Source organism: Nanorana parkeri, unplaced genomic scaffold (genome assembly GCF_000935625.1).
Source record: "Nanorana parkeri isolate BGI_ZX_2015 unplaced genomic scaffold, ASM93562v1 scaffold1863, whole genome shotgun sequence".
NCBI lineage: Eukaryota > Metazoa > Chordata > Amphibia > Anura > Dicroglossidae > Nanorana > Nanorana parkeri.
In genome coordinates this window covers 119,229-143,876 of record NW_017308131.1, presented here as the reverse complement: position 1 = coordinate 143,876, position 24,648 = coordinate 119,229, and the positions used below count along the sequence as shown (strand labels likewise).

General features: G+C 42.6%; 1 protein-coding gene across 1 annotated transcript in view; it reads right to left on the bottom strand.

The window, feature by feature from the left end:
- Nucleotides 1–24,648, bottom strand: part of LOC108799966 (alpha-2-macroglobulin-P-like) — a 77,807-nt gene that overhangs the window by 28,263 nt on the left and 24,896 nt on the right. The window contains exons 11-19 of the mRNA XM_018571916.1: nucleotides 20,417–20,425; nucleotides 15,483–15,628; nucleotides 12,354–12,509; nucleotides 10,865–10,954; nucleotides 7,928–8,039; nucleotides 5,711–5,786; nucleotides 3,644–3,869; nucleotides 1,907–2,027; nucleotides 1,084–1,205 (exon numbers count right to left, since the gene is read on the bottom strand). Of these exons, the coding sequence (XP_018427418.1) occupies nucleotides 1,084–1,205; nucleotides 1,907–2,027; nucleotides 3,644–3,869; nucleotides 5,711–5,786; nucleotides 7,928–8,039; nucleotides 10,865–10,954; nucleotides 12,354–12,509; nucleotides 15,483–15,628; nucleotides 20,417–20,425 (1,058 nt within the window). The remainder of the gene's footprint in view (nucleotides 1–1,083; nucleotides 1,206–1,906; nucleotides 2,028–3,643; nucleotides 3,870–5,710; nucleotides 5,787–7,927; nucleotides 8,040–10,864; nucleotides 10,955–12,353; nucleotides 12,510–15,482; nucleotides 15,629–20,416; nucleotides 20,426–24,648) is intronic.

Below are 24,648 nucleotides of genomic sequence, written 5' to 3'. Positions count from 1 at the left end.
GAAAGTGGGGTTTTTAGACACCAAAAATGAAAAGCCACAGAAGTTTTAAAAATTGTTGAAACTTCTGTGACTTGTCATTTTTGGTGCCTAAAAACCCCACTTTCCTCTATGTTCCTTCTTTTTTTATATAATCGGGGTGTGGCACCATAAACCCTGGAATTGACCACCACTGTTCCCCTTTTTGTACTTCTCCCAGTACTCACAGATACAAGTACTGATACATTTTTGTTTATTGTCATGTGACAGTTTTTCTAAAACAATACAGACTAATGATTTCAGGACAGTGGTGGAGCGCCAGAGCCAGGTCCCAGCTGCAACCACTGCAACCCTGGTAGTTCTCGTGAAAATGCCAAGTATCGGCACTGCTATCTGAACTGGTATCTGAACATCCCTAATTATGATGTTCTCAAATAAGGGAACTTTAAAGTGACACTTTCTGATTCAAAGAAAAACAGACACTAATGCAATGTATGGACAGTAGTTGAGAATGTCCCTATGTCCCAAGCAACCCTTCAGAGGAAAGCCCTTGTTTCAGGACCCTCACGCCTGGTAATAGGGAAGGCATGAGCTTATCAGACGTTAGGCAGATTTTCAGCTTTCACAGTGTGCTGAAAGCAGTCCACCACTGAATTCATACTGACACTCTCTGGAGGTTGGCTGCTTTTGTTCCCCATGGTCCCTGTGTGTGTTGTAAAGTAGCCACCCCTCCAAGCTTGCTCCTGTGATGGAATACGATCTCATGTGTAGTTTATTAATTTGTATTGAGATTGAAGTCCTTCACGGGAGTGAGCTTGGAGTGGTGGCTACTTTACAAACCACATGGGGACCATGGGGAACAAAAGTAGCCACCCTCCAGAAAGAAGGGCAGTGTCACCATGAACTCAGAGATGATATGAGGATCTACAGCCGAGTGATACATAAATAAGATACATTTTTGCTGATATGGTATTAGAATGCATTTTTTAAATTTAACTCCTGAGTTTAGTGTCACTTTTATGATCAGAAATGTTTTCCTTTTCAACAATGAATACATTTTGTCTTCAACTCTCTTAATTTCAGTTAACATTAATGTTGGGGGCTCACCTTAACTAGGATGGTTTTCTCAACAGAATCCACTCTGTGTTCCTCAGTTATTAGAAGAGCATTTTCAATACATTCCCCTTCAACCTTCAGAGATCCACTGTCTACATGAATCTTAATTTTATCTGAAAATAAAATTGGGGAGCTTTGTCAGCTAAATATGTCCCGCATAACTAAAATACACATTTCTAAATGTATTATCATTTAATTACTATGGTAATTACGTTCTTAATTTGAGAGGAACACTAAACTGCACTTTGTTTCCTAGGAAGGAATGACAATGACCATAGAAGTAGAGACCACAGACATAAAGATTGTTCCAGTGCTTTGGAGATCAGGAACATAGGAGGTAAATGTACTGGGGTGAAAAAGCAAACTCTTCACGATTATGAACTCAAATAAAGGAGCACACTTTTACCTTGGTGTCAAGAAGTACTGTTAAGACTTTAGTTTTGTAGCCCACTCTTTTTTAAAAATAAGGACACATTTAAACCAGCACCCATGGTTAATAGCAGAGATTGATTGCTTCTCAAGCCCTTTTCCATTGAAACCACAGTGTCAATGCCCTGCAAAAAAACTGCCGGAAACAGTGTATATATGCCGGAAAAATGGTTCCATATATTGAGCTTGAGCTTCTTTATTTAGAAAGGGTGTCTGCTTTGGAATTTAAACTAAAGCAGAGATCTAAATCAAGCATGCTGAGATTGAATGAGATGTTTCCAATGATACTTAGTCAGTTCCTAAATTCTCCTCTCAGGTAAGTGAATTATTTTTCTATATTTTTCTATGAAAATCCATCAATGTTGAGAATACATCTGAGTTGTACCTAGTTTTGAAGCTGTAGCATTCCAGCTGAAGTAGGTGGCATGACCATCACAGACACATTGGGCTTGTTCTTTGCTTTGGACTGTTTGGATACCATCTGCCTCAGATAGGGAAACGACTACCTGTAAGAATAAAAGAAAAGTTAAGAAACCACTAGAACAAACTTTTTAATGTGAACGCTGTAATGATAATGAGGTTTGAGCCTATTAATATTAAATATAACATTATTTCATTTAGCTGTAGTGACCTTAGAATGCCCTCAGTTTGCCAGGTCTCTTCAAATTCCAAAAAACAGAGATCGGTTAATCTGGGCCTGTAATCTCTACAGTTCTTAAGTGAAGCACTAAAACCGATGAGCCAAAAATAGTAACATAACATAAGAAACACCATGTAATAGCTTATAATACTCGAAAGGAACATTAAAATTACATATCATATTCCATCAGAATTACAAATATCAACCATCATAAATGTTTTATATATATATCAACCGTCAGGTAGATCAAACAAAAAATAAGATGTTATACATAAACAGTAAAATATAATAAGCAAATGCAGCCAAAACAAGCGGGGCAATGAATCACCCTGGCTAGAAAATACGTGGAATTTGGGTACCATCTACCTCGAATAAAGGCACAAGTGCCTCCAATAATAGTCCTTGTTATATTGACTAACTAAAATCCGTACGTGGGGAGAATGGAGCTCAACAAAAATAGTGGTAAAAACAGTTAAAAATAGTGGTAAAAAAACAGTAGAAGCAAAAGAAACAAAAAGGAATCAGAGGGCTGAGGGAAAAGGGAAGAGAAAGAAAGAAGAGAGAGAGAGAGAGAACCCAGAAACGCCCTCTCTTTGGGACCTCCTACACCATCTCTCAATACAGCGGACACCCCACTCAACCTGGCGAATGGGAGGCAGGTAGGTCAGAGCCCAAAACCCGCAAATAGGCCAGAGTCTGTTTGAAATGAAACTATGGCATCCAGGTGGATCGAGTCCTCTCCTCGGTATTGCTTAAGGAGGCAGTCAAATCCTCCATATGATAGATTTCCTCCAGCACACTAGATTGTCTTCACAACAATGGAATGCAGGATCTCGCTGCATTCAGCATATAGATGGTCAACGATCATTTGTACCATGGGATTGAAGAGGAGGCTATGTGCAGGAGGATAAAAGCAGGATCATTGGGGAACGCTGTGATCACCAACTGGTTTATCACCGACTTCACAGAATCCCAAAAAGGGCGGATAATCGAGCAATGACAAAACATGTGAGAGATGGCCCCAGGACTCTGGCAACATCTCAAGCAGGTTGGAAGGATCGACTTATTCATTTTGTGCAAAATGTGAGGGACTCTATACCAGCGAATCAGTATCTCATAACCCTGTTCCTGGGACTTACTCGCCATAGAGGGTCTATGGACGAGGGATAGTATCGTGCTCCTCTGTCGCTCTGTAAAGGTTCCACCCAACTTCAACTCCCATTTCCTGACAAATGGAGGGCAAACCCCAAAATACAGAGAATAAAAAAGCTTATAAATCAAGGAAAGAGAGTGGCGAATCAGTGCACCCTGGTGCCAAACCTCTTCAAATGTCGTGAGCCTCCTCGACAACTCCCTCACCCCTGGTACTGAGACTAAAAAGTTTCAAACAGTATTTTGTTAAAACAAAATTGTTTGTTACACAGTGCTGTAGCAAACTAAGTGGCACCCACTTAGGGTTTATTGACTGATACTTAGTCTTACCAGAATACATTGCTTCTCATAGCTGAAGACCTGGGCTTCAATTTGAAATTTCTCTCCTTGTACCACAGAGTAAGGCAGAATTAGTTCAATGAAATAAGGCTGGAAGGTGACAAGCCCAACATTTCTGATTTCCCCAATGCCAGATTTTCCCAAGCACATCGCTTCTGTCTCCCATTTGGTGATACTGTCTGGTGTAGTCAGGTTTAGCAAAGTGTGACCTTCTGGTCTATAGAAAAAGAAAGGGTATATTCGAACCAAATCACTAAATACACAGTTAAAAAAACAAAAGATACAGAAAGCATTTATACACTTAAAGGAATGATAAGGTTGCTGGGTGCTGTGTGGAGAAGGAGTTCTGCACAGGTAAAAAATATATATTCTTGGGATTTGAGACAACTAGGCCACCTATGTGAACAACTGAGGAAGATCCCTTCCAGGAGGGCGAGGGAATGTGTTCCCCCTACGGGTGTCTGATGGATAAAAGAAGATTGTTAGAAACTTTAATTTGGGGATGCTACATTTCAGCGTCTGCATCAGCTAGAGACTCATGGAATCTTGTAGATGGAAATAATGTCAGAAATTTGTTATACTGCATTTTAGTAAGTGTCAGATCTATGGATCAAGGTGTGACCTTCCACCTACACAGTTCGGAAAGGTACCTAAACAAGAGTGGTGGTTTGTTCCATGTGTTTGCAGTGGTGCTATAAAAGAACTTATGGGGAGGAGATGAAGTGAGTACCGATAAGGGAATTAAAGTTGGCCCAAACAGTGTGGCTATCCAGAAAGCCGATAGGAGAAGAGTTCTTCAGTGTTAAGCAGTGTATTGAATTGTATACATTAGTAAATAGCTCTTCTCACTTCCCTTTAAAGCTGAACTCCAGGCAAAACAAATAGTGTCCATATACAAGAGCCATATGTATTTTCAAGTTGAATCTTGGTGTGATTTGTGTATTTATTCCACATATGTACAGTAATCCACAGCATGAAACAACTACTGCAGTTTGCATCTCTGCAGAATTTTCCTGTAATAAAGACCAGTCATGGCCTCTCCCTCTCCTTGTTCAGGATGACTGGTCTTGTATCTATGGCCTTGCACTTTTTTGCAGGTATTCTGTAGTGGGAGGACCATCTGGGTCCCTTCCACAGCTCTGCTCTCTGCACATGCTGTGTGCAATACAGTGGTGATGTCTCCCATTTTTACAAAATGATATCTGTGTTTGTTAATGCATTTGGCTCAGACAAAGGGGTTATATATCCTTTGTCTCTGCATTTAAATTAAAAAGTATATGCCTGGAGTTCAGCTTAATGCTCTTTGGGCTGTGGAGCAATCCACTATGGGCCCTTCTAATGTTAAAGCAACATTGCTAGCAGACTAGAAAAAATAAAATGCCACAATACTCACCTTTACAGTAGGCAGTTTTAAATCTTTGCTCTTTTTAAGGCCCTCCAGGCACTGCTGCTATCCAGCACTTCTGGGTGTGTCGGATAAAGCATCCACTGCTAGGAGCTGTGGTTCCTTCTGTCCAGTGGCATCACAAGGGGGGTGCACTTTGACAGGAGAACCACTATGCCACTACTGTGTCCTGTAGTTATGTAGATGTTGGCCAGACAAAAACAGTGTGCAGTGAAGGGTACACAGTCCAACCTGGCTGTAACTGTTGATTAGCAATGGCACCCCGAGTTCTTCAAGAGAGTGACGATTTATACTGCTCTCCGAATATGTATTAGGCTGTTTTTTTTTAGTGTGTTTCAGTTTTTTTTTTGAAGTCTGCTGATAGCACTACAACTTTCATAGGGGTTACTTAATGAGAGGAACGTAGAAGCTTCCTGCCTTCAGGCTCACTTTGTCTGATTAAAACTTTAAAAGGTAACAGTCACAAGGAGGGAGAGGAGTCAATTGTGCCTTCTAATGCATGTGCCTTTTGCTTTACATGCGCATTTGTGACTGTTCTTAGTATAGCTTTTATGTATTGTTAATATGTTATTTGTGGCTTAGTAGCCCAATAATAATTACTTTTCTTTATTTTAAGAAAGTATAAATAATCATCCAAAGCATATAATACTTACCCCACCAACGCTAAGTCAAACAGCCAGGTGTCTGGAAAGAACCTCCTTGTGGTACGCTTTCCCTTCTCTGTTTTGGCTTGAGAATACAAAAGGGAACATAAAGAAACAGTGAAAAACTACAACAAGCCACTTCGGAATAAAAAAGGATCTGTTAAAAACAAAATGCAGCACTAGATGCACATTTAGATTTTTCCTTCACTCCCCTGCCACTCCGTTCTACCATCAGGAGAGAAGAAAGGAAGCCTTCTCTAAGCTCCAAGTTGCTCTAGTTCAGTGGTTCTCAAGCTGTGTACCCTCAGGACCTACATTTGTCCGATACATACAACCTTCTTTGCACGATCGCTTGCAATGATAACAGATCTGCCTCACACACCACCCTCTGCATGGAATAATTCTCCAGCAAGTTGGACAATAATTTTATAGAAATCTGCTATTTCTGACCTTTTTGGTTGCTCTCCACTGACAGTCCGATCCCAGAGACTGCACAGCGATCACCTGGGGAGCCACTGACAGCCCCGACTGCATGGCTCTCCCCTTTCCTACTGCACAGGCTGCATCAGCAGTAGGTCTGCCCCGGGGGGAAGCCCTCCCAATACCAGCACTAATCCATGTGTCACTCACTGCAGTTTGACTGCAGAAACTTTCCATCCTGCTCCCCTCGCTGCTCCTCCTCGGCCATGGCTGCTGCAGCAACATCTGGTGGCATGGTGGGAGAACTGACAGTGCAGCCTGCCCGTATTCGACACTTGGGATCAATATTAAAGCATCACTACTGTCACAAGAGAGGAAGGGGGAGTGGGTCAAATGCTCTACATTCCCGGAAGCACCTGTTTTTTCTTTGCACTTGACGATTGAGCTGAGCGGTGGGGGTGCGTAGAAAAGACTGCTAGAGTGGTGACATGAAAATGAACTGTGCATGGGCAGAATACAGGTTTTCTTAAAGAAAACAGTTGACATATTGGGCTTGATTTACTAAACTTCACAATGAGATCAAAGTGCATTTAAACCCGAAAACTAAATATTTAGTATATTGCCGCTTACAGATTAGATGTGTTGGATGCACGTGTTTTCCTTTTCTGAGCCTCTCTTCCTTTATGTTTATTCCTGGTGATCTGACCAGCAAGTCTGTTATTTTTCCACTTTCTGTCTTAAGGTGGCCATACACTAGTAGACTTTTGAAAGAACGTTGGGTACAAAAGATCTTTAATTTGACTTTCTATTACTTGATGAGGTCAAATTGATCATTGATTTGAACAAACTAAATTCTTACAGTGATCGTGATTTTCATTTGGAAAACTTCATTCATTCCTAAATCAAATGTTAAAATAAAACAACATTTTGTTCAACATTTGTCAAGTCTCTGATAGCATTATCAGGTGGTAAAGAAAGATCTACTGGTGTATGGCCAGCTTTAGAGGGGTTCACTATGGAACCACCCTTGGGAAGCTGGATTGGTAACTTGAGGAGAGGTAAGTGTTAAATGCACAAATGTAGATGGACTTGACTAACAAAGTAAAGCTGGTCACACTTTTTGAGCAGTTACAGCATTTTTATTTTTCCTTTTGGGATAAAGGTTTTACATAAATTAATTAAAGCTGACCATTGTAAGCACCAATATTTGTGTTAAATGGTTTGTCTCAACCTTCGAACTGCCACTTTTGCTGGGCAGGTGGGCTGTTAAAGGAAGTTGAAAAATAACCAGATGAAAATAAAGGAAAACAAGCCTAAAAAACTGATGCAGACATCACATTTATGGATTAGCAAGCTGCAGTATATTACATTTTTGCTTTTGGGTTAAGATATGCTTTAAGTAAACCTGTGGTCACATTCAACATGCAATCAATAAGAGGAATAAAAAAAATGTTTTATTCACATGATTGAAAGCTTAAGGTGACCACTAGCTCGACTTTCATAATTTTAGTGAAAGAAATGTGACAGTTAAACATTTTTGTGGTAGTACAATTAATCTGTTTAAATCCCCCAAATTATTTATTCTGGTAATATCTACATAAAACTAAATATCATATGTACATGAACACTGTACATGCACTTTATGTGTGCAGTTAAGGGTGTGAAGGGTCAGTGAGAGCGGAAATGCAACTGGAAGAGAAATTAAGATAGAACATACAAGCTGTGAAAAATGACTTGAAATATATACTTTGTCATAGTTTATCTTCATTTAAAGCATTAGCATAGCATGAACAGACATGGAAGTACCTTTGGAATCGCTCTTTTTCTTTGTGGTTGAAGAACGAGCACTGATCACCTCAGCAACACATTTCACCGGTAACTTGATGTGAGTGTTGGTGATTATGTATAGATTGCCTTTCTGTGTAGTAAAAGGCAGATACCACAACTCTCATATATTGTATAACTCTAAAAAAGAAATGTCCTGACATGTTCTAATGAGTCCTTAATTAAGGTGAACTTCTAGTTTTATTAGCAAAATTAAAATATAGATATATATTCTATGCACCCCATACTTTTTTAAAGAATACTAGACATAGTTCTGACACGTTTCACAATGAGTGTCTATTATAACAATGTAAGATCAAGTACTTCCTGACATGCCCCTAGCTGTTTACACTTTTATGGAATATAAACTGTGTTGAAAATTACTAATAAACCTGGCCAAACAAAGTTTATTTAGCTGGATTTAAGTGATTCAACACACTTTCCTGAGCAGAAATCTTCTTGGATAAAAACTACTTGTTTTCCGGGTATGTAATTGGCCTCACCTAGTATTGTGGAGGAAAAAGCTGTCAGCATCAAGTCTAAAAGTGACCACTTTTTCTCCATTCGGAGCGACTTGTAACAGGTTACACAGCAGGGAAAGCCTGCCCTCTGTGTAACCTGTCATGGACGGAGCACTGCCTGTTAAGCTACTCATTAAGCATCTGGCTTTTGACAGCTATGTTAGGTTATACAGCAGCGGGCTTCCCCACTGCTTGTGTAACCTAACATAGTGAGACAAGAGCTGCAACAGCCTCTACTCTGTTAGAGACTTGAGCTCTGTGGATGGTTTGGACCAATGGCAAAGCGCCATTGGTCCAAGCTGTCCAATCAAAAAAAGAAAAGAAAAACACTGAGGACATCAATCTTGATGCCTCACCAGTGCTCCTCCCTATCTTCTCCTTCCTCCACACATAGCTTGATGACAAGGTGGGGTGGGGCTGGGGCTTCAGAGTGCTGTGGCCGGGCTTCAGCATGCTGGGGGCAGGGTGGGGCATGCTGGGGACATGCCTCACCCACTACAGAAGGTACTGCACGTCACTGGTACAGGGGTAGTTTAGTTTAGTTTAGCTAGCAGTCTTTCTCTGTGTGCTTTTCCCACTATTATGTGTACTTAATAAATTATCTCATTTTTGATGCTTTATATATTTATTTTCTTCATTCTGTGGGGGGGAAAAAAGCTAAAATTAGGCTAATGATGGATTTTTTTTTTTTTTTTAAACAAATCCCAGCTAACAGAAAGGGGCCTTACTACAATCTCACATTTGGTTTATCATCTATTAAAGATACAAAAACCAAAAGGGCGCCTTCTTTGGCGTAGTAATCCTTTATTAATGGCTATAAATAATTACAACCATACTCACAAAGAATAGATGCACAAAGAACCTTTCACATGCAGAAATGATGGACCCAATTAGCAGTATATATGGACAAAATGTGTAAGAGACTTACCCGTCCGTCGTCCTGGGATCGGTGCAGGCTTCTGCCGCGTCATCGCGGATGTCACCAGGCCTCTTATCCTCTGTCTGTTTAAGCTGCAGGATTCAATTTCCCGGCATTCAAGCAAGGGAGAAGACGTTGGGAACTACCGCTCCTACTCCGCACGCTGAACCTGCCATATACCCGCCTCACACCTGCCTCAGACACCCTGATCTCTGCAGTCTCTGAATACTGTCTCAATCTCAAGCTTCACTCCTTTAACAGAGTTACTGGATCGTATTCACTGCTTGCCAGTTCTACCATTGTGGAGTAGCACCCCTGACTGCCTATTGGGGTTACGTTGCACTTAGCAACCACTGAGATCATTTTCTACAGAGGACTCTTAACAAGGCTTCCTGGGGATAAGTCTGAGTTCCAGATTGATCACCAGCGCAATACTTCTAAATTGCAAGTACAAAATATACCAAACTAAATACCAAATGAATGTCTATGAAATATTCCCGCTGATATAAAATATCCTCTCACTGTTCTACTATCAAGTTGATTGCATGTTGAATATTCCTGATTAAAATTGCTTGTTTATCCATCTACATTACTCAGAGGGAATATATGTGATACACTTCCCGAACTTGCAGTCTATTAGCCTGCGATACACTTCCTACACTTGCATTCTATTAGTCTCCAGGGAAGCTGGACATAACTCATTGCGTAAAGCATGTTAAATCCCTCCACATCACATCCTCACTGTGAGTCATTGCACACAGAAGTGCCCGAGGTGTTGCAAAATTACACGTACAATTGCTCCTTAAAGCAGACCGCCAGATCAACAGCATTGTACAGGCTGTTGATCTGGCAATCTGCTGTAAGGAGCCCAAGACTTAACATGTTTTTGGGGGCCCTTCCCCCTTTTCAGGACTGATCCATAGTCCATATATACTGCTGATTTTGGTCCATCATTTCTGCTTGTAAAAGGTTCTTTCTTCAGCTATACTTGTAAATATGTTATTATTTATTCATATCCATTATTAAAGGATTACTGCACCAGGGAAGACGCCATTTTGGTTTTTGTCACTTTAAAGCTTACCCAAACCCAAAGTTTTTTTTCAGGTTTTTATTTTTTACATTTATTCTTAGAAATAAAACACTTCCTGTCCCTGCATGTCTACACTTCTTTGTCCAATATATTTTTTAAAAGCAGACATGGTTGTCACAGACTGGACAAATATTTCTGCCTTTGTTCATCCCCATTACATGGTGGTTGATGGGATTGGTGGTTTACACAAAAAAAATAAGGATGTTTTTTGCTGGCTTTTCAAAAAAGTTTGTGACTTAATTTACATTATATACATGCACATTTTATTAATATTTTTCAGAGCTCTTGTCATAATTTAGGACAGAGAAACACAGTGTGTACATCCATAGCCATACCTTAAATATAGCTGCAGAATCCCGTGCGTTCAATAAATATATATCTGTAAATACTGTCTGATTTTCCGGGCACTGGGTAGGTTCGTCAATTTCATAGAAATATCCATATGTGTATTCGTGTAATGACCTTGGCACACTGTTTATCTGTGACAACAAAACAAATTATGTATTAATTCATATTCGATCCTAAGTGAAGAGTAAATAACTATTAATCCAAAATATGGCACATAGTCTGTATTCTCTATGCACAAATTAAAGTATACCTTCCCTAATATTAAACCTGAACTTCAGGCAAACAGCTAAGCACATAGATAAAATACATATAATGAAGTTGTTTTGCCTGCAAAAGGATTTGTACTTCTGCTCATCCAGTTTTGTGTTATTCACAGCTTAGCAATACAGCCTTGACTGGCAGAGCAGGAGACACATGTTGGACATGTGTCAATGGCATCAGTTTGAAAAGCTTCTAAGATCATTCATTCAGAATTCATTGAGAGGTTCATTTGACCTGTAGTTGACCTTCTGACCTGTCTCAAGCGGGCTTTGCTTTCCAATAGACCTCTATTGGAATGAACAACGCTCTTGAGGCAAACAAAAGTCCATCAACACAAACCTAAGGCTCACCACACTCGTTGCAATATGGCCATACAATCTCTATGCAATCAACTTTAGATCTACCAAAACTATGTAATATGAAGACCTACCCAATCTATCCAATCAATCTGTATACAATCAGGCCAGCCCATGTACTACATACTTGTTGGTACATCTAAAGGAGATTGTACAATCAGATTGGCTGTGTTTGTTGAACTTTACACAGATATTAGCTCTACCCTAGCCTGTGATCAGAGAATAAAGGTGTGAAAATGTGTTTACTAGAAACACATCTTTTTAAAAAACATATGGGGAAGGTTTAGAACAGATTCTGTTCCCTATGACTCCATTAGAGAGATTTCTTCTCAATTACTGTCCAGGTAATGGGTAACAGACACAGTGCAAAGATTGTTACCCCTAAATAAAGTCCTAAAACTGTCAACAAATAAAAGGATAGTAGAAGGCTTCTAAAGTTTTAGATTGATTTAAAGTGGTTCTAAAGCCTCCGTTTTTGTTTGCCTATACCTACTGCTAGCAAGCAGTAGATATAGGCAAAAAGTTTTTTTTTTAAACCCGCTTTAACAGCGGCTTAAACTTACCTCGTTATCGCTGCGCGCTCACGAGCTGAGAATCCGGAACTGCTCGTGCGGCCGCAAGGGATCTTGGGGCGGGCGCATGCGCAGTTTGGATTCTTGGCCGGGAGACGAGCAGAGACGCACGGTAAGTCTATGAATGCGTGCACCCGCATGCAGACACCGCTGGATCAGAAGTGCCTGCAAGCAGAGATGAGTCAGCGCTGGATCGGACAGATGAAAACATGAGGAAAGAAGAAGAAGATCGGATTAAGAGACATAATTTAAGGTAAGTGCTGACATTAACATTGGGTGAGGGAAACATTTTTATCCTTGAACGTCACTTTAAGTGGTGTTAATCTGAAATTGCAACTTACAACATCATTAGCAAATGAGTAATCCTCATAAGGATATTGAAGAAAGTATCCTTTGTCCATAGAGCGCACACTGCACAGTGACCCAGCCTCTGCGGAAACCTCCAGATTCACCTTACCTCCAGGAAGGACTTCTTCTTCAGAGAACTTAAGCTGCACCTAAATGAAAAGTTGCAGAAGTGAAGTCTAAATGATTTGAATTGTCCCCTTTAGAAGGCATACATAGAACTGCACTAGAATAAAACCTGCCCTTGACTGCTGTAAGATGTTCTACCATTTCTAAAGGGAAAATGTTGCCAACTCAATAAGCTTATCAACTTACTTAGCAGTTAAAGTGGTATTAAACTTTCAACCATTTATTAAATATTGAAGAGGATGGGTCTCTCTCTCGCGCGCGGTCAGTGTTTTTTCCCCCCCTCAATGCCTCTATCGGTCTGCTCTTTTCTATACTGCTTTGTTTCTCTTACTCTAAACTCTTTGGTAAGATTCACTTCCTGCCTGAAAGTCGCTCCCTTCTTTCATCATGAGCCGTTCACCACGATTACCAGAACAGCCATTCGCTTTAGGGTAAGTAAAACAAAAAAAAAGTGTTTTGGTCATAGTCTGTGCATTTATTTTTTTCAGCCCTCTTTGCTCTCCTGCCTCAAAGTCACGCAAGTCCCGACGGAGCAGGACACATTGGGGCCATTCTTCTGAGCACTAGAGTAGAGAAAGGGCACTTTCACCCCCAAGGAAAAGGATGGAAAAAAGAAGGCAGATGTCACCTTCTCCTGGAAGGGCACACAGACCCAGCAAGAACATGTACTGGGCATGTGGCAACATTTCCTTGCCGGATAAACTGGTGTGTGTTGGCTGTCTAGGTGACATTGCATTGGATCAACACAATAAAGGGGCTCAGGTGACGTCCTTCCTTGAAGAAGTGATGTGAGAATCACTGGCAGAGTTTAGAGCAAGCCTCCCAGCTCCTTCTCTATTGTAAGCATCGCTGCTTTCCAGTCAGGCCGTGATTCTGCCAGGCCAGCCGGCTTCAACCTCCTTGCAGTCTAATTCGGTAGGGCCCGCAGTGAGCCAGCCGGGTATGAAGGAAGAGTCCAAATCCTCGTTGGAAAAAGAAGAGGCTTCTGGATTCAGCTTTGCCCTGGTTCAACCTGGCATCCGGGCGGTTAAGCAATCTATTGAATGGGAGGATCCCCCTGAATCTCCAAAGAAGCAAATAATGTTGTTTTCCTTTCCTTAAGGAGCAGAACTCTAATTTTCCATTTATGGAGGAGATTAGGGACCTCATGGCAGAAGAATGGAAAAGAGTCGAAAGGAGGCCGATGTGTAACCGTCTACAGAAGCTCTACCCCCTGGAGTAGGAGGCCTCGTCCTCTTTAGACAATTCCCAGTGGTGGATGCAGCAATTATGCGCCTAGCCAAAAACGCCACCCTCCCCATGGAGGATGCAGCCTCCTTTAGGGACAACTTAGACAGGAGGATTGACCAGGATTTTAAAAAAATCTATCAGATGGCAGGTGCTGCATGTAAACCTCTGTCTCCAGAGCTATATCGAGCAGGACAGAAAATGTTGAATCGGTCATTAGACGGGACCTCCCGAAAGAGGATATCTTCAGGGCCCTCGATGAATTCAATTCTTTATCGGAGAAGCAGCCATAGATGTCATCCAGTGTTCTGCCCGTTCCATGCTATATTCAGTTACTACGAAGAGAGCCCTATCGCTGAAACCCTGGGCGGCGGATCCATCATCAAAACAGTCATGGTGTAAGATACCCTTTGATGGAAAATCCCTGTTCGGGGGAAAAGATGGAGGCGGCTTTCTCGCGGGTGACTGGTGGGAAGTATGGCCTACTCCCACAGGATCGTAGTATGGAGCGGCAGAAAATGTTATCTTTTTGCCAACAACAGCCAAGATTTGGCGCAAAACCTTTTCGCCAGGGGAAAGAACAGAAAAGAGGTTGGAGAGGCACACAGTCTTCCTTCATGAGACAGCATTTGTCAGTAGGTTGTTCTTTGGAATTGATAACGACCTTACAAAAGGCCAGAAAAACTACCACCAATGTTTACAACAACGTTTGGAAGAAATTTGTCTCCTTCGCTGCAGGCATGAACTTCTCCCTCACCTCCTCCCTAAAGTGGTCTCACATTTCCATTTAGCACAAGAATGGGTCTTACCAGCATTCACGGAGAGTTCACATGGCCCAGAGATTCGAGAGCTCGATGTTACCAGAGCGTTGAGAATCTACCTTGATGTCACCAACCCATTCAGATCTTCAAAGTGCCTATTTATAGTTCCAGGAGGAAAGTTCAAGGGAAAGGAGGCAACGACTAGGACACTCTCCTCCTGGATTGTAAAGACGATTGGGAGTGCATACGGTGCAGCAGGCAGGCAGCTGCCGGATGTGGTGAAGGCTCATTCAACATGAGCTGTGGTGACCTCATGGGCTTCACAAGCCAGGGTTCCAATTGAGACCATTTGCAAAGCGGCAAGCTGGTCCTCAAATCATACCTTTTTCAAACATTACAGGATTGATCCAGGCATTCTGAGTATTTTTCTCAGTAAAATATTTTCTTTTTGGCATCACATTTGCGCACCCTCAGCTTGTTATTTATCAAGGGTATGCTGCCATGAAGGCGCCAGGAAAACGGAAAATTGTATCATGCTTACCAGTAATTTTCCTTTCCTAGTGCCTGCCCACGGCAACATACTTTCCCTCCCTGTTTGTTGACGGAGTATAGTTACAAGAATGCAGGGGGAGTCTCTCTCTCTTTTTTTTAATAGATTTTCACTGGTCCTGTGGGAGAGGATGAGCGGCGGAGCTATATCAAGGGTATGCTACCATGTATAGGCACCAGGAAAGTAAAATTACTGGTAACTATGATGCAATTTTCTATTTTTTTAAATTTAGTGTTATATTATTTGTCCCCTTTAAACCACAATATGCCTTTGGTACCAAAACTAGTATGGATGCAGAAGTTGGATGAGACCAAAATTGCTGTCCTCTATGTGATTCATATATATTTGTTATTCAAAATAAATAATAATAATGACTAATTTTGCATTCCATGGGTTACCTCGCTTTGCACATAGAGTTGTACTTGCACTTTACAATGAAGCTGGCATGTTCTACTCACCTTATTCTTATAACATGGTGAGACATTGAACCTGTTGCGGTCAGAAAGAGTTTCCCCTTTTGGCAATATAGTGTAAACAAGAACAGAAAAATGTGGGAACACATCGGCATCTATATGAATCTTTATTGGGAAAGACCCATGGAGCGCTAGAGAGAAAACAAATTGTATATTAGGCAGAAAAATGGTTATAAACAAATTACAGTCTTCTGTATGCAAGTTTCAGTGTAAATAGGAATTTTTGTGCTCACCGTAATCCTTTTTTTTTGTCCATTAAGGGACACAGCTTTGATGATTAAAGGAGAAATGGACACAAGGCAAAACAATTTAAAGTCCAAAAAATGCAATGCACCGACCAGCGCCAGAAGACCATCCATAAGCCAGAACCCTTCACTGCGCATCCAGTAGAGGCTGCCCCGTTCCAGTCAGGAAGTTCAGAAGGCTATATAGAAAAACAAAAAAACAACCGGGTGCCTTTCTTGGTGTAGGTAAAACCTTTTTATTCAACAAAAGAGTAATAAAAATATACTCAAGAATAGGGCAGTATATAAAAGCATGGGGGTGGCTTCCCTGACAAAGTTATTGCCCACCTTTTTTTTTCTCTGTGATTGGCTATCTACTTGCCTCCCTGGTAAGATTATGCTGGGCTACAATTGGTGGGATTTTGATCCTAGTGATCCTTTTGACTGGCTGTAGAGTATAAAATAGCACATCGAAGCTAGCCGAAGGATCGGCCGAAGCTACTGCCAGATCCTTCGGCAGCTTTGTGATTAGACCCCATAGTGAGCTAGACTGTCTAAGCTCTGAGGAAGGGGGTGTGTCCCCGAAAGCACGATAAGCATTAGCAGTGGAGCTCTGCAGCTATTTAATCAAGGACTGTCAGTTAATTTTGATGCTTTTATATACTGCCTTATTTTTTAGTGTATTTTTTTACTCTTGAATAAAAAGGTTTTGCCTGCTCCAGGAAAGTCGCCCGGTTGTTTTTTGTTTTTAAATTAAAGGCCTGCCTATTTAAGGCTATAATCCCTCACACCGGCCAGTTGTTGCAAGCAGTCTAAAAAAAAAAGAGAAAATAAGGGGAGGGAGCTGTGTCCCTCAACGGACTCTGTGAAAAAGATTTTATGGTTAGTACAAAAATCCTGTTTACTCCATCCTCCACTGAGAGACACAGCTCTGATAATTAAGCAATGTATTCAAAAGCAGTCCATACAGATGGGCAGACACACAACCATTGTTAGATAACCCAGCCCAACAGAAAAAAATAGGGGCATCAAACAGCTGCCTGAAGAACTTTTCTGCCAAACTAGCATAAGAGGAGGCAGAAACATCAACTTTCTAAAACTTGGAAAAAGTGTGAGCAAAATGTAAGTCGCAGAAGCTTTAAGACAAAAAGCCCAAAAAGTGCTCACCACCCTGGTAGTGTGGGCAGTAACAGGAAAGTGAGGCACATTATCCTGTAACTCATAAACCTAAACAATGACCTCACAAATCCACTTAGAAATGGTGGAACTGGAAGCCAAACTACCTTTTTCTGGACCTTTTGGAACAACAAATGGAGTCTGCTTAAAAGTAGCCTTGGCTGAAAGTTAAACCCTAACAGTTCGCACAACATCCAAACTTTGGAGAATAACCTCAGTGGGATAAACTGGAGCCGGACAAAGCAAAGACAACACAATGTCTTTATTGAGATGAAAAGCAAAGGCCACTTTGGGCAAACAAAAGAGGTTCGTTTTGTCAAAATAACTTTTTCGTTCTGCAAGACCAAATACAGTTCTTTACAAGGCAGCTCAGAAATTCACCTAGCTGAAGTAATGGCTACAATGAATGCAACTATTTGGGACAACAAAAATAAAGAAATATATATATATATCGAATTGGCTCAAAATTAGATTTCTGTAACATTAATGGAACCAAGTTTATATCCCTAGTGCAGCATCATGTGCAACCCCTGAATGAAAGTGTGACTTTAAAAATTAGAAGCAAGAAGACATTGAAGAGAAAAGATAAAGCAGATACCTAACCCTTGATGGTGCTAGGAGGTAAACGTTAGACATGTGCGATTCGTTTCGTTCCGAATCGAAATTCGGACGCATTTTCGGAAATTCTGAGATTTGAAAGCATCCGAATTACAGCTAAAACGAATACAAACTAATCGAAATTCGGACGAAATTTCAGAAATTCGGATGCATCCGAATTCCGAATTACAGCTATAACGAATGCAAACGAATTCGAATTCCCGATTTCCCGAAATTCGTTAGCGGTAGTCCGGTCGAAATTTCGTTTATTGAACGAAATTTCGTTAGCAGCAAAGTGACATTAGACATTTTTTTTTCAGTCTGCAGAAGATGAAAAAAAAAAAAAAAAGTGTGAGGTTCCCCCCCAATTCATACCAGACCCTTTAGGTCTGGTAGGAATGTTAGGAGGGACCCTCCCCCAAGTTAAAACAAAAAAAAAGTGTGTGGGGTTCCCCCCAAAATCCATTCCAGAGTTCCCCTCTAACAGTCCTACCAGACCCTTGATCCGAGCACTGGCCCGGCAGGGCAGGAAAGGACGATCGAGCGCCCCCCCCTCGCCTTACCAGGCCACGTGCCCTCGGGATTGGGAGGGTGTCCCCGTGCCGATGGGGACAAGGGCCTCTTCCTCACAACCCTGACCCGGTGGTTGTGGGGGTCTACAGGCAAGGGGGCTTATTTGCATGGGGTACCCCTTTAAATAAGGGGGCTCCCAGATGCCACCCTCCCCCTTGTGAATGAGTAGGGGTACTTGTACCCCTACCCACTCACTAAAGGGTTACATCAAATAGTTAGTAAAAAGTCCAGACTTTTAGATAAAAATCCTTCTAATTTAAAAAAAAACAAAGACTCAATGTTTGACTATTCCTTTAATTGAAAAAAAATGGCCCCATCGATGTAATCCAGCGTCAATCACGATGCACAACCCCCACCGACCCGCCGAAATAAAAAAAAGTCCCGCCGCACAACGACCACCCGAACCCGGCGAAAACTCACCGCAAAATGACATTCAGCCCGAATGTCAACAGATGGGCGGAGCGAGCCGTGACATCACGGCTCACTCCGCCCATTTGACATTCTCAGCCGTTTGACATTCTTCATTGCGGACCCGAATCCGAAAAACGAAATAACGAAAATCCAAATCAAAACGAAACTAAACACATTTTTTGCTGGTGCACATGTCTGGTAAACATTATTCTACTCCTAACTTTGATTTTCCCTGCTTTACTTTTCAGTTGTATGGGTTCTTTCCTTCCTTCAAAGACTAACACCTTACGTAAAATTTTTCAAGTAAAATTATACATTTTGGTAAAATGGTAAACGAGCCCCAAGCACAGTCAGAATGACAGAATCTGTGACACCCTTGTCTTTTAAGACCTGGGGTTCAACATGCAAACCATCAAAACCAGCGAATGAGAAGCAGGGTGAAAGATGTGTTCCTGAGATATTAGATCTGGCTGGTTTGGAAGAGGCCACAGTGAGTGAGCAAATAGATGAACTAATTTGACATATCAAACTCTGCAAGGTCAGCATGGAGTTATGTGAATGACTAGAATGCCCTCATTTTCAGTGGCAAAGCAGACATAACAACAACTTCAAAGGAGGAAAGGCATAGATCAGGATGTACCAATCCCATGGAGAAACCTAGGTTTCTACTGCATCCACCATTGGATCCCTCACTCTGGATACAAATCCGTCCACCTTCTTTTTGAATCGTGGAACTAGAAGGTACACATCCGATGTTCACCAGCACTAACACAATTTTCGAAATAGCTCAGGACAGAAAGACCATTTACCTGGATCCAGCCGTTGTCTGCTGAGGAAGTCCACTTGCCAGTTCTCTACTCCTGGAACGTGTAATGCTGAAATTGCAGGGATGTGAAGGTCCAAGAAGAATAAGATTGAGTGCACTTCCATCACTGCTGAAAAAGTCCTTGTGCCCCCCTGATGATTGATGTAAGCCACTGCTGTGGCTTTGTTTGATTGGATCCAAACTGGATAGCCCAGGGGTCAGCAACCCGCGGCACAGGAGCCGCATGTGGCTCTTTCACCCCTCTGCTGCTGCTCCCTGTTCATGGGTGGAACTACGGCCGGGGCCTCTGGGCCTGAGGCTGTGCGGGGGACCAGTGAGGTTTGGTCCCGGGCACCCCCCCATGTGGAATATATAGCAGTGCAGGGTCCCAGGGCCCCGCACTGCCAATGGGCTTCTCAGCAAGGGGGCGGGTCCTATGACTCCTCTCCCGGCCGCGTCCCTAGTACCAGGCGGTGGGAGAGGAGAAGTGTGTGTCACATGCTCCACCCCTGCAGTGCACACCGTCTGGCTAGGATGCTGGCTGTGAGGCTTGACATGCGAATACGAATGAGGAGCGGGGGGGAGGGAGGGGGTGGTACAGGTGTAACTGCACACTGTGTGGTGCTATTTCATTTAATTAGATAAGTGGATTATAATGGGGAACGGTACACTGTAATGTTACCTATTATAATCTATTTCTCTGATTAAATGATTAGACTGGGCCGCTGTTCTATCAAAGTTTGTGACTAGGTTCGAATGTGTGACTGGTGACGTGGCCACACATTTCAATGTAATCCCGCCAGTTTTTAGCAGTGGAATGTGTGACCACCAATAGGTCAAGCATTCCAACACTTTGTCATCTGTTCCAGCATTGCAGATGGTATGTGCAGAAGAACCAATCTGCCCTGGAACAGCTGTTCGTACCTGAAATGTCACTTCTATCCGACTTTGTGAGTGGGGTGGAATGTAAGATCGCACTCAGAGTTTGACCTTTCAGGACCGAACAGCTGTTCCAGGGCAGATCGGTTCTCCTGCTGTCAGGGACTTACACAGCCACGGTGTCTGGTCCGCAGATCCGGGCCCCTCCTCCAGCGCCGACGTCACATTACAACGTCGCGATGTGGATCCACAACTGCAGCCACCTGACTTGTCCTCGTTTTTTTTATTTTTAAACAATGGAGTAAAATATGAAGCATAAGCTGACAAAATCAACATCCAAAGCAAGAGCTGTCTGAATGTGAGTCATGACAGTTAGCAGATATGCGCACACTGCCCCAGACTTAATAAAAAGGAGGGAAAACCCCAGTTCTCTACAGGGAGAATAATGAATAAAAATGTTGCAGAAAAAGTGTCTACTCATGACGGCCATGGCCCTGGTCCCAACATAAAAGGAGTCCTCAGACCAGGGATCCCAACCTGAAAGAAGCCATTTCAGGGAGGTGTCCTTCTCATTTCAGGGAGGTGCCCTCTACGCCCCCCCCCCATCCAGGGAGGGGGGTTAGGGGGGCTGGGAGAGAGCACCCCCCTGAAATGATGGCAGATAGCACAGGAAGCAACAGCTTCTTTGCTATCTGCAGGTTTTTTTTCTGATTTTGTTTTTAGTATTCTGACAGTTGCAGTCGTCAGAATATTTTAAAAAAAGGCATAAGAATGCATAGCTAGATTGCAATAGCAAACTAGCTCTTGCACCCGCCCTCTGCTGCTTTCAATCACCAGAAGAGGACCTGATAGAAAAATTCAGGTCCCCCTCTGCTGATTGACAGCAGCAGTGGGCAGGTACATTACCTAGTTTGCTATTGGCTATTGCAAAGTGCAATAGCCAATAGGAATCTAGCTATGGATTCGTATGCCTTTTTGTTTCTTTTCTGACTGACGGTCGGGCCACGGCTCCCGATGTCAGAAAAGAACAAAAAAACGATCGCAGGGAAAGGTTTATCTGCTCGATCGAGCAGATAAACCTTTCCGGGAGGAAGTGTTTCTCTCCCGGGCGGCCGGGAGCCGCTATCCAATAGTTGAGAGTTGGGATGTCTGTCAGACAATACTGGCCTAACCGACGGCTATCACCAGAAGGAACACAGGACCATCACATGGAGAAACAACAGCATGGTGACTGGGAAAGCCTGGTTCCGTAGGACTAGAGACGTTTTTGTAATATCCAGCATGAACCTACCAGTATTGTTGGCTGACTTATGAAACTTCACGGATTTCAAAATATCCGACATAAATCTACAAGCTGCTGTTGATGAAAGACATCTCAAAATTCCAGCAGGGGGACACTAAGCGAAATTGGCAGGTGTGAGGTGGGAAGGGTTAATTTTTTTGCTTGGTGTCCATTTCTCCTGTATGCAGCAGCAAAGCCTAGATTGCCTAATCACCAGAGCTAGGTCAATCAGTGGACAATAGATAAATAATAACTACACCTTTAATTACACCTTTAAAGTGACTCTGTTAATAAGTGAAGCAGATTACACTATGCTCAGCTTGTAATGAGAGGAGTCGGTATAGGGAGATCCACAGTTATCAGCAGGAGTGGGGGAGTGTTAAGATATGGGCCACCTGAAAGGTAAGTATTTATGTTCCTCTTTTACATGCTGGGCTAAGTTTCTTTTACTTCACTTACTGACAGGATTGCTTTAATGCCACTCATGTAGATTATACCATAGGGAGTTATTGGTTCCATCTGTGCAGCAATTGAGTTCCAGCAATTTTAGTAGTCTGATTCAGATTCTTAGAATTGGCATGTATTTGTTTTATATGTATATATTTATTTGACATACTTCGTCCTCTATGCTAGCAGAATTGCTGCTCTCATACACAATGCAGAGTGTCGGGTCCCGGTCCGGGCAGGTCAGGTTCCGGTCTGGGTGGCTCGTCAGCCATGTCGGGTGCCGACCCGTGGGACATGCCGTGTCCCGATCCAGGCCACTGTGCAGAGACGTGCATGAAGGGGGCGTTCCGGCCCAGCGCTGCCCCGCACGTCGTGACGTCATGACGCTGCGCGTGCGCGGGTGACGTCATCACGACGGCGCACGCGCAGTACAACGTCTCAGCCTATTTAAAGCCCCACAGGACTGGGATTCATTGTTGAGTGATTGCTAGCCAGCACCAGTCATCTGTGATCTGCTCCTGTATTGTTCCTGACTACCTGGCTTCCTTCTTGACGTTCCCTTTGGATTATCCCTCTGTACTTCGCTGTCTGCCTAACATCGACCCGGCTTGTCTTCACTTCCTCTGCACGGCTGCCTACTCCGCTCAACTACCACCTACAGCAGATACCTGGAAACCCTGATCCGGCACCCGTGCACCCCCTGCCTGAGCACACTGTCTTCACCCCAGTGGTCATCAGACAGGGTTGCAAGGGAGGTCCTCCTCATCACCCTCGGACGCAACACAGAGATACTATAAGGTGAGATACTAAAAATTGCCTTAACCTTATTTTTTCACCAATTTTCGTACACAAACATGTTTCTGTATTTGTTTGGCCATTTTTGTAAAAGGCCTTTATTGAATTTGTAAATACCGTATTTTGCGCTCCATAAGGCGCACCGGACCATAGGACGCAGGCAGGTTCTGTGACAGTTTCTGTGACAGAAGCTTTTACAGAAGCTGCAGTTAGTGACCGCTGAGACAGGTGGTGCTGTGACTACAGTGCCACGGTCTTATTTCCGAAACGAAACAGAACAAATTTTTTGACAGCGCACAAGTCTACTTAGTGTTCACACAGAGCAGACGAAGAACTGACGTTCTTCTTCTGCTCTAGGGGCTCTATTGTGAGCTCCTATCCCGTGGTCATGGGTCCCCCAGAGGAGCGGGGGACTCGATCGCTGTCGCCGCTAGGTTTTAATACAAGTGATTGTAATAGATCACTTGTATTAAACGAGCAGCGGCTCCCACTGTACATTTAGCTCTGCTTCAGCAGAGCTAAATGTACAGAAAACTACTCGCCCGATGCCCAAAACTGCATGTTCCGGGCGTCGGGCAATAGGGATTCGCCTTTTGCGGGGGAAAAAGTGCATCTTATGGAGCGAAAAATATGGTAACTTTGCCATGCTTTGTACCAAAAAAACAGGAAAAATATTCAGTAAATCTCTGCAACACATGCACATTTTTCCAAGTTTTGTCTCTTTAAAATATCTGTAAGAGCACCTGCTAATCTGCCAGATTTCCATCCAGCTTCTATCCTTCTGTGATCCTATCCTATCCCATTGCTGATGACGCTGCCTCTGCTGCAATGAAATCCCAGGAAATGTTTTTGGCACAATTCCCTCTTGCTGGACTACAGAACACCTCTTCCCTATGTTATGGTAGATAAGAAGATGTTTTGTAGGCCATCAGGGAACAACTGTGCTTGCATGGGGTTCCCAAGACATGCTGGAAGGTTAATTGACTTTGTCTAAAGTGACCCTGTATGTATGCAAGTGAAATATGAAGCTTACAATCTAAGGTCCCTAAGGGCAGAGACTGATGTAAAGTACTGAGTAAATTGTCAACACTACATAAATACCAATAATGATAAAATAAATAAACTAGCCACTGCTTGGGAATTAATGGCAGAAGTGGCAGCTCATTATTGGAGGATATATGCTCATTTAATATCTGGACAGAACAGGTAAAAATAGGTACCCAAGAAAAGTGGGAGAGGTAAATGTGGTAAGATAAGCTTAATTAAATATTTAATAGACTATGAGGTAGCCAGACCTAGATGTATCAAAGACCCTGATTTGGGAGGAAGCCAAGGAACAAGGTGGGAGCCAGGCAATATGGTCATTTTATAGTTTAGGCAATATGGTCATTTTATGGTTTAGGCAATATGGTCATTTTAATAGCGTGAATTTTCGTCATACAAGATATGTTATGTTTTGCCCAAGAAGTTACAAGAGTTTTAAGGCTCTGGAAAGTGGGAAGGTAATACACTGCATATAAGATCTGACAAGAAAGACTCAGATGTATTCCTAAATATTCCAGGGAAGGTCCAGGCCAATTAAATGGTTTCTAAAGCAAGCAGTAGATATATGCAAAAAGTTTTTTTTTTTTTTAAACAAACGCTTTAACAGGGGTTTAAACTTACCCTTGTCTTCGCTGCATGCTCAGAAAATCCGAGACTGCTCGGGCGGCCACGAAGCATCTTGAGGCGGGCGCATGCGCAGTTCGGATTTTCGTCCGGGAGACGAGGAGAGACGCAAGGTAAGTCTATGGACGCGTGCACTTGCATGCAGACACCGTGGGACAGGAAGTACCAGCAAGGACAGAGGAGTCAGCGCTGGATCGGAGAGCCGCCGCACCGCTGGAGGGACAGATGAAAACCTCAGGAAAGAAGAAGATCGGAATAAGAGACATCATTTAAGGTAAGTGCCGACATTAACAT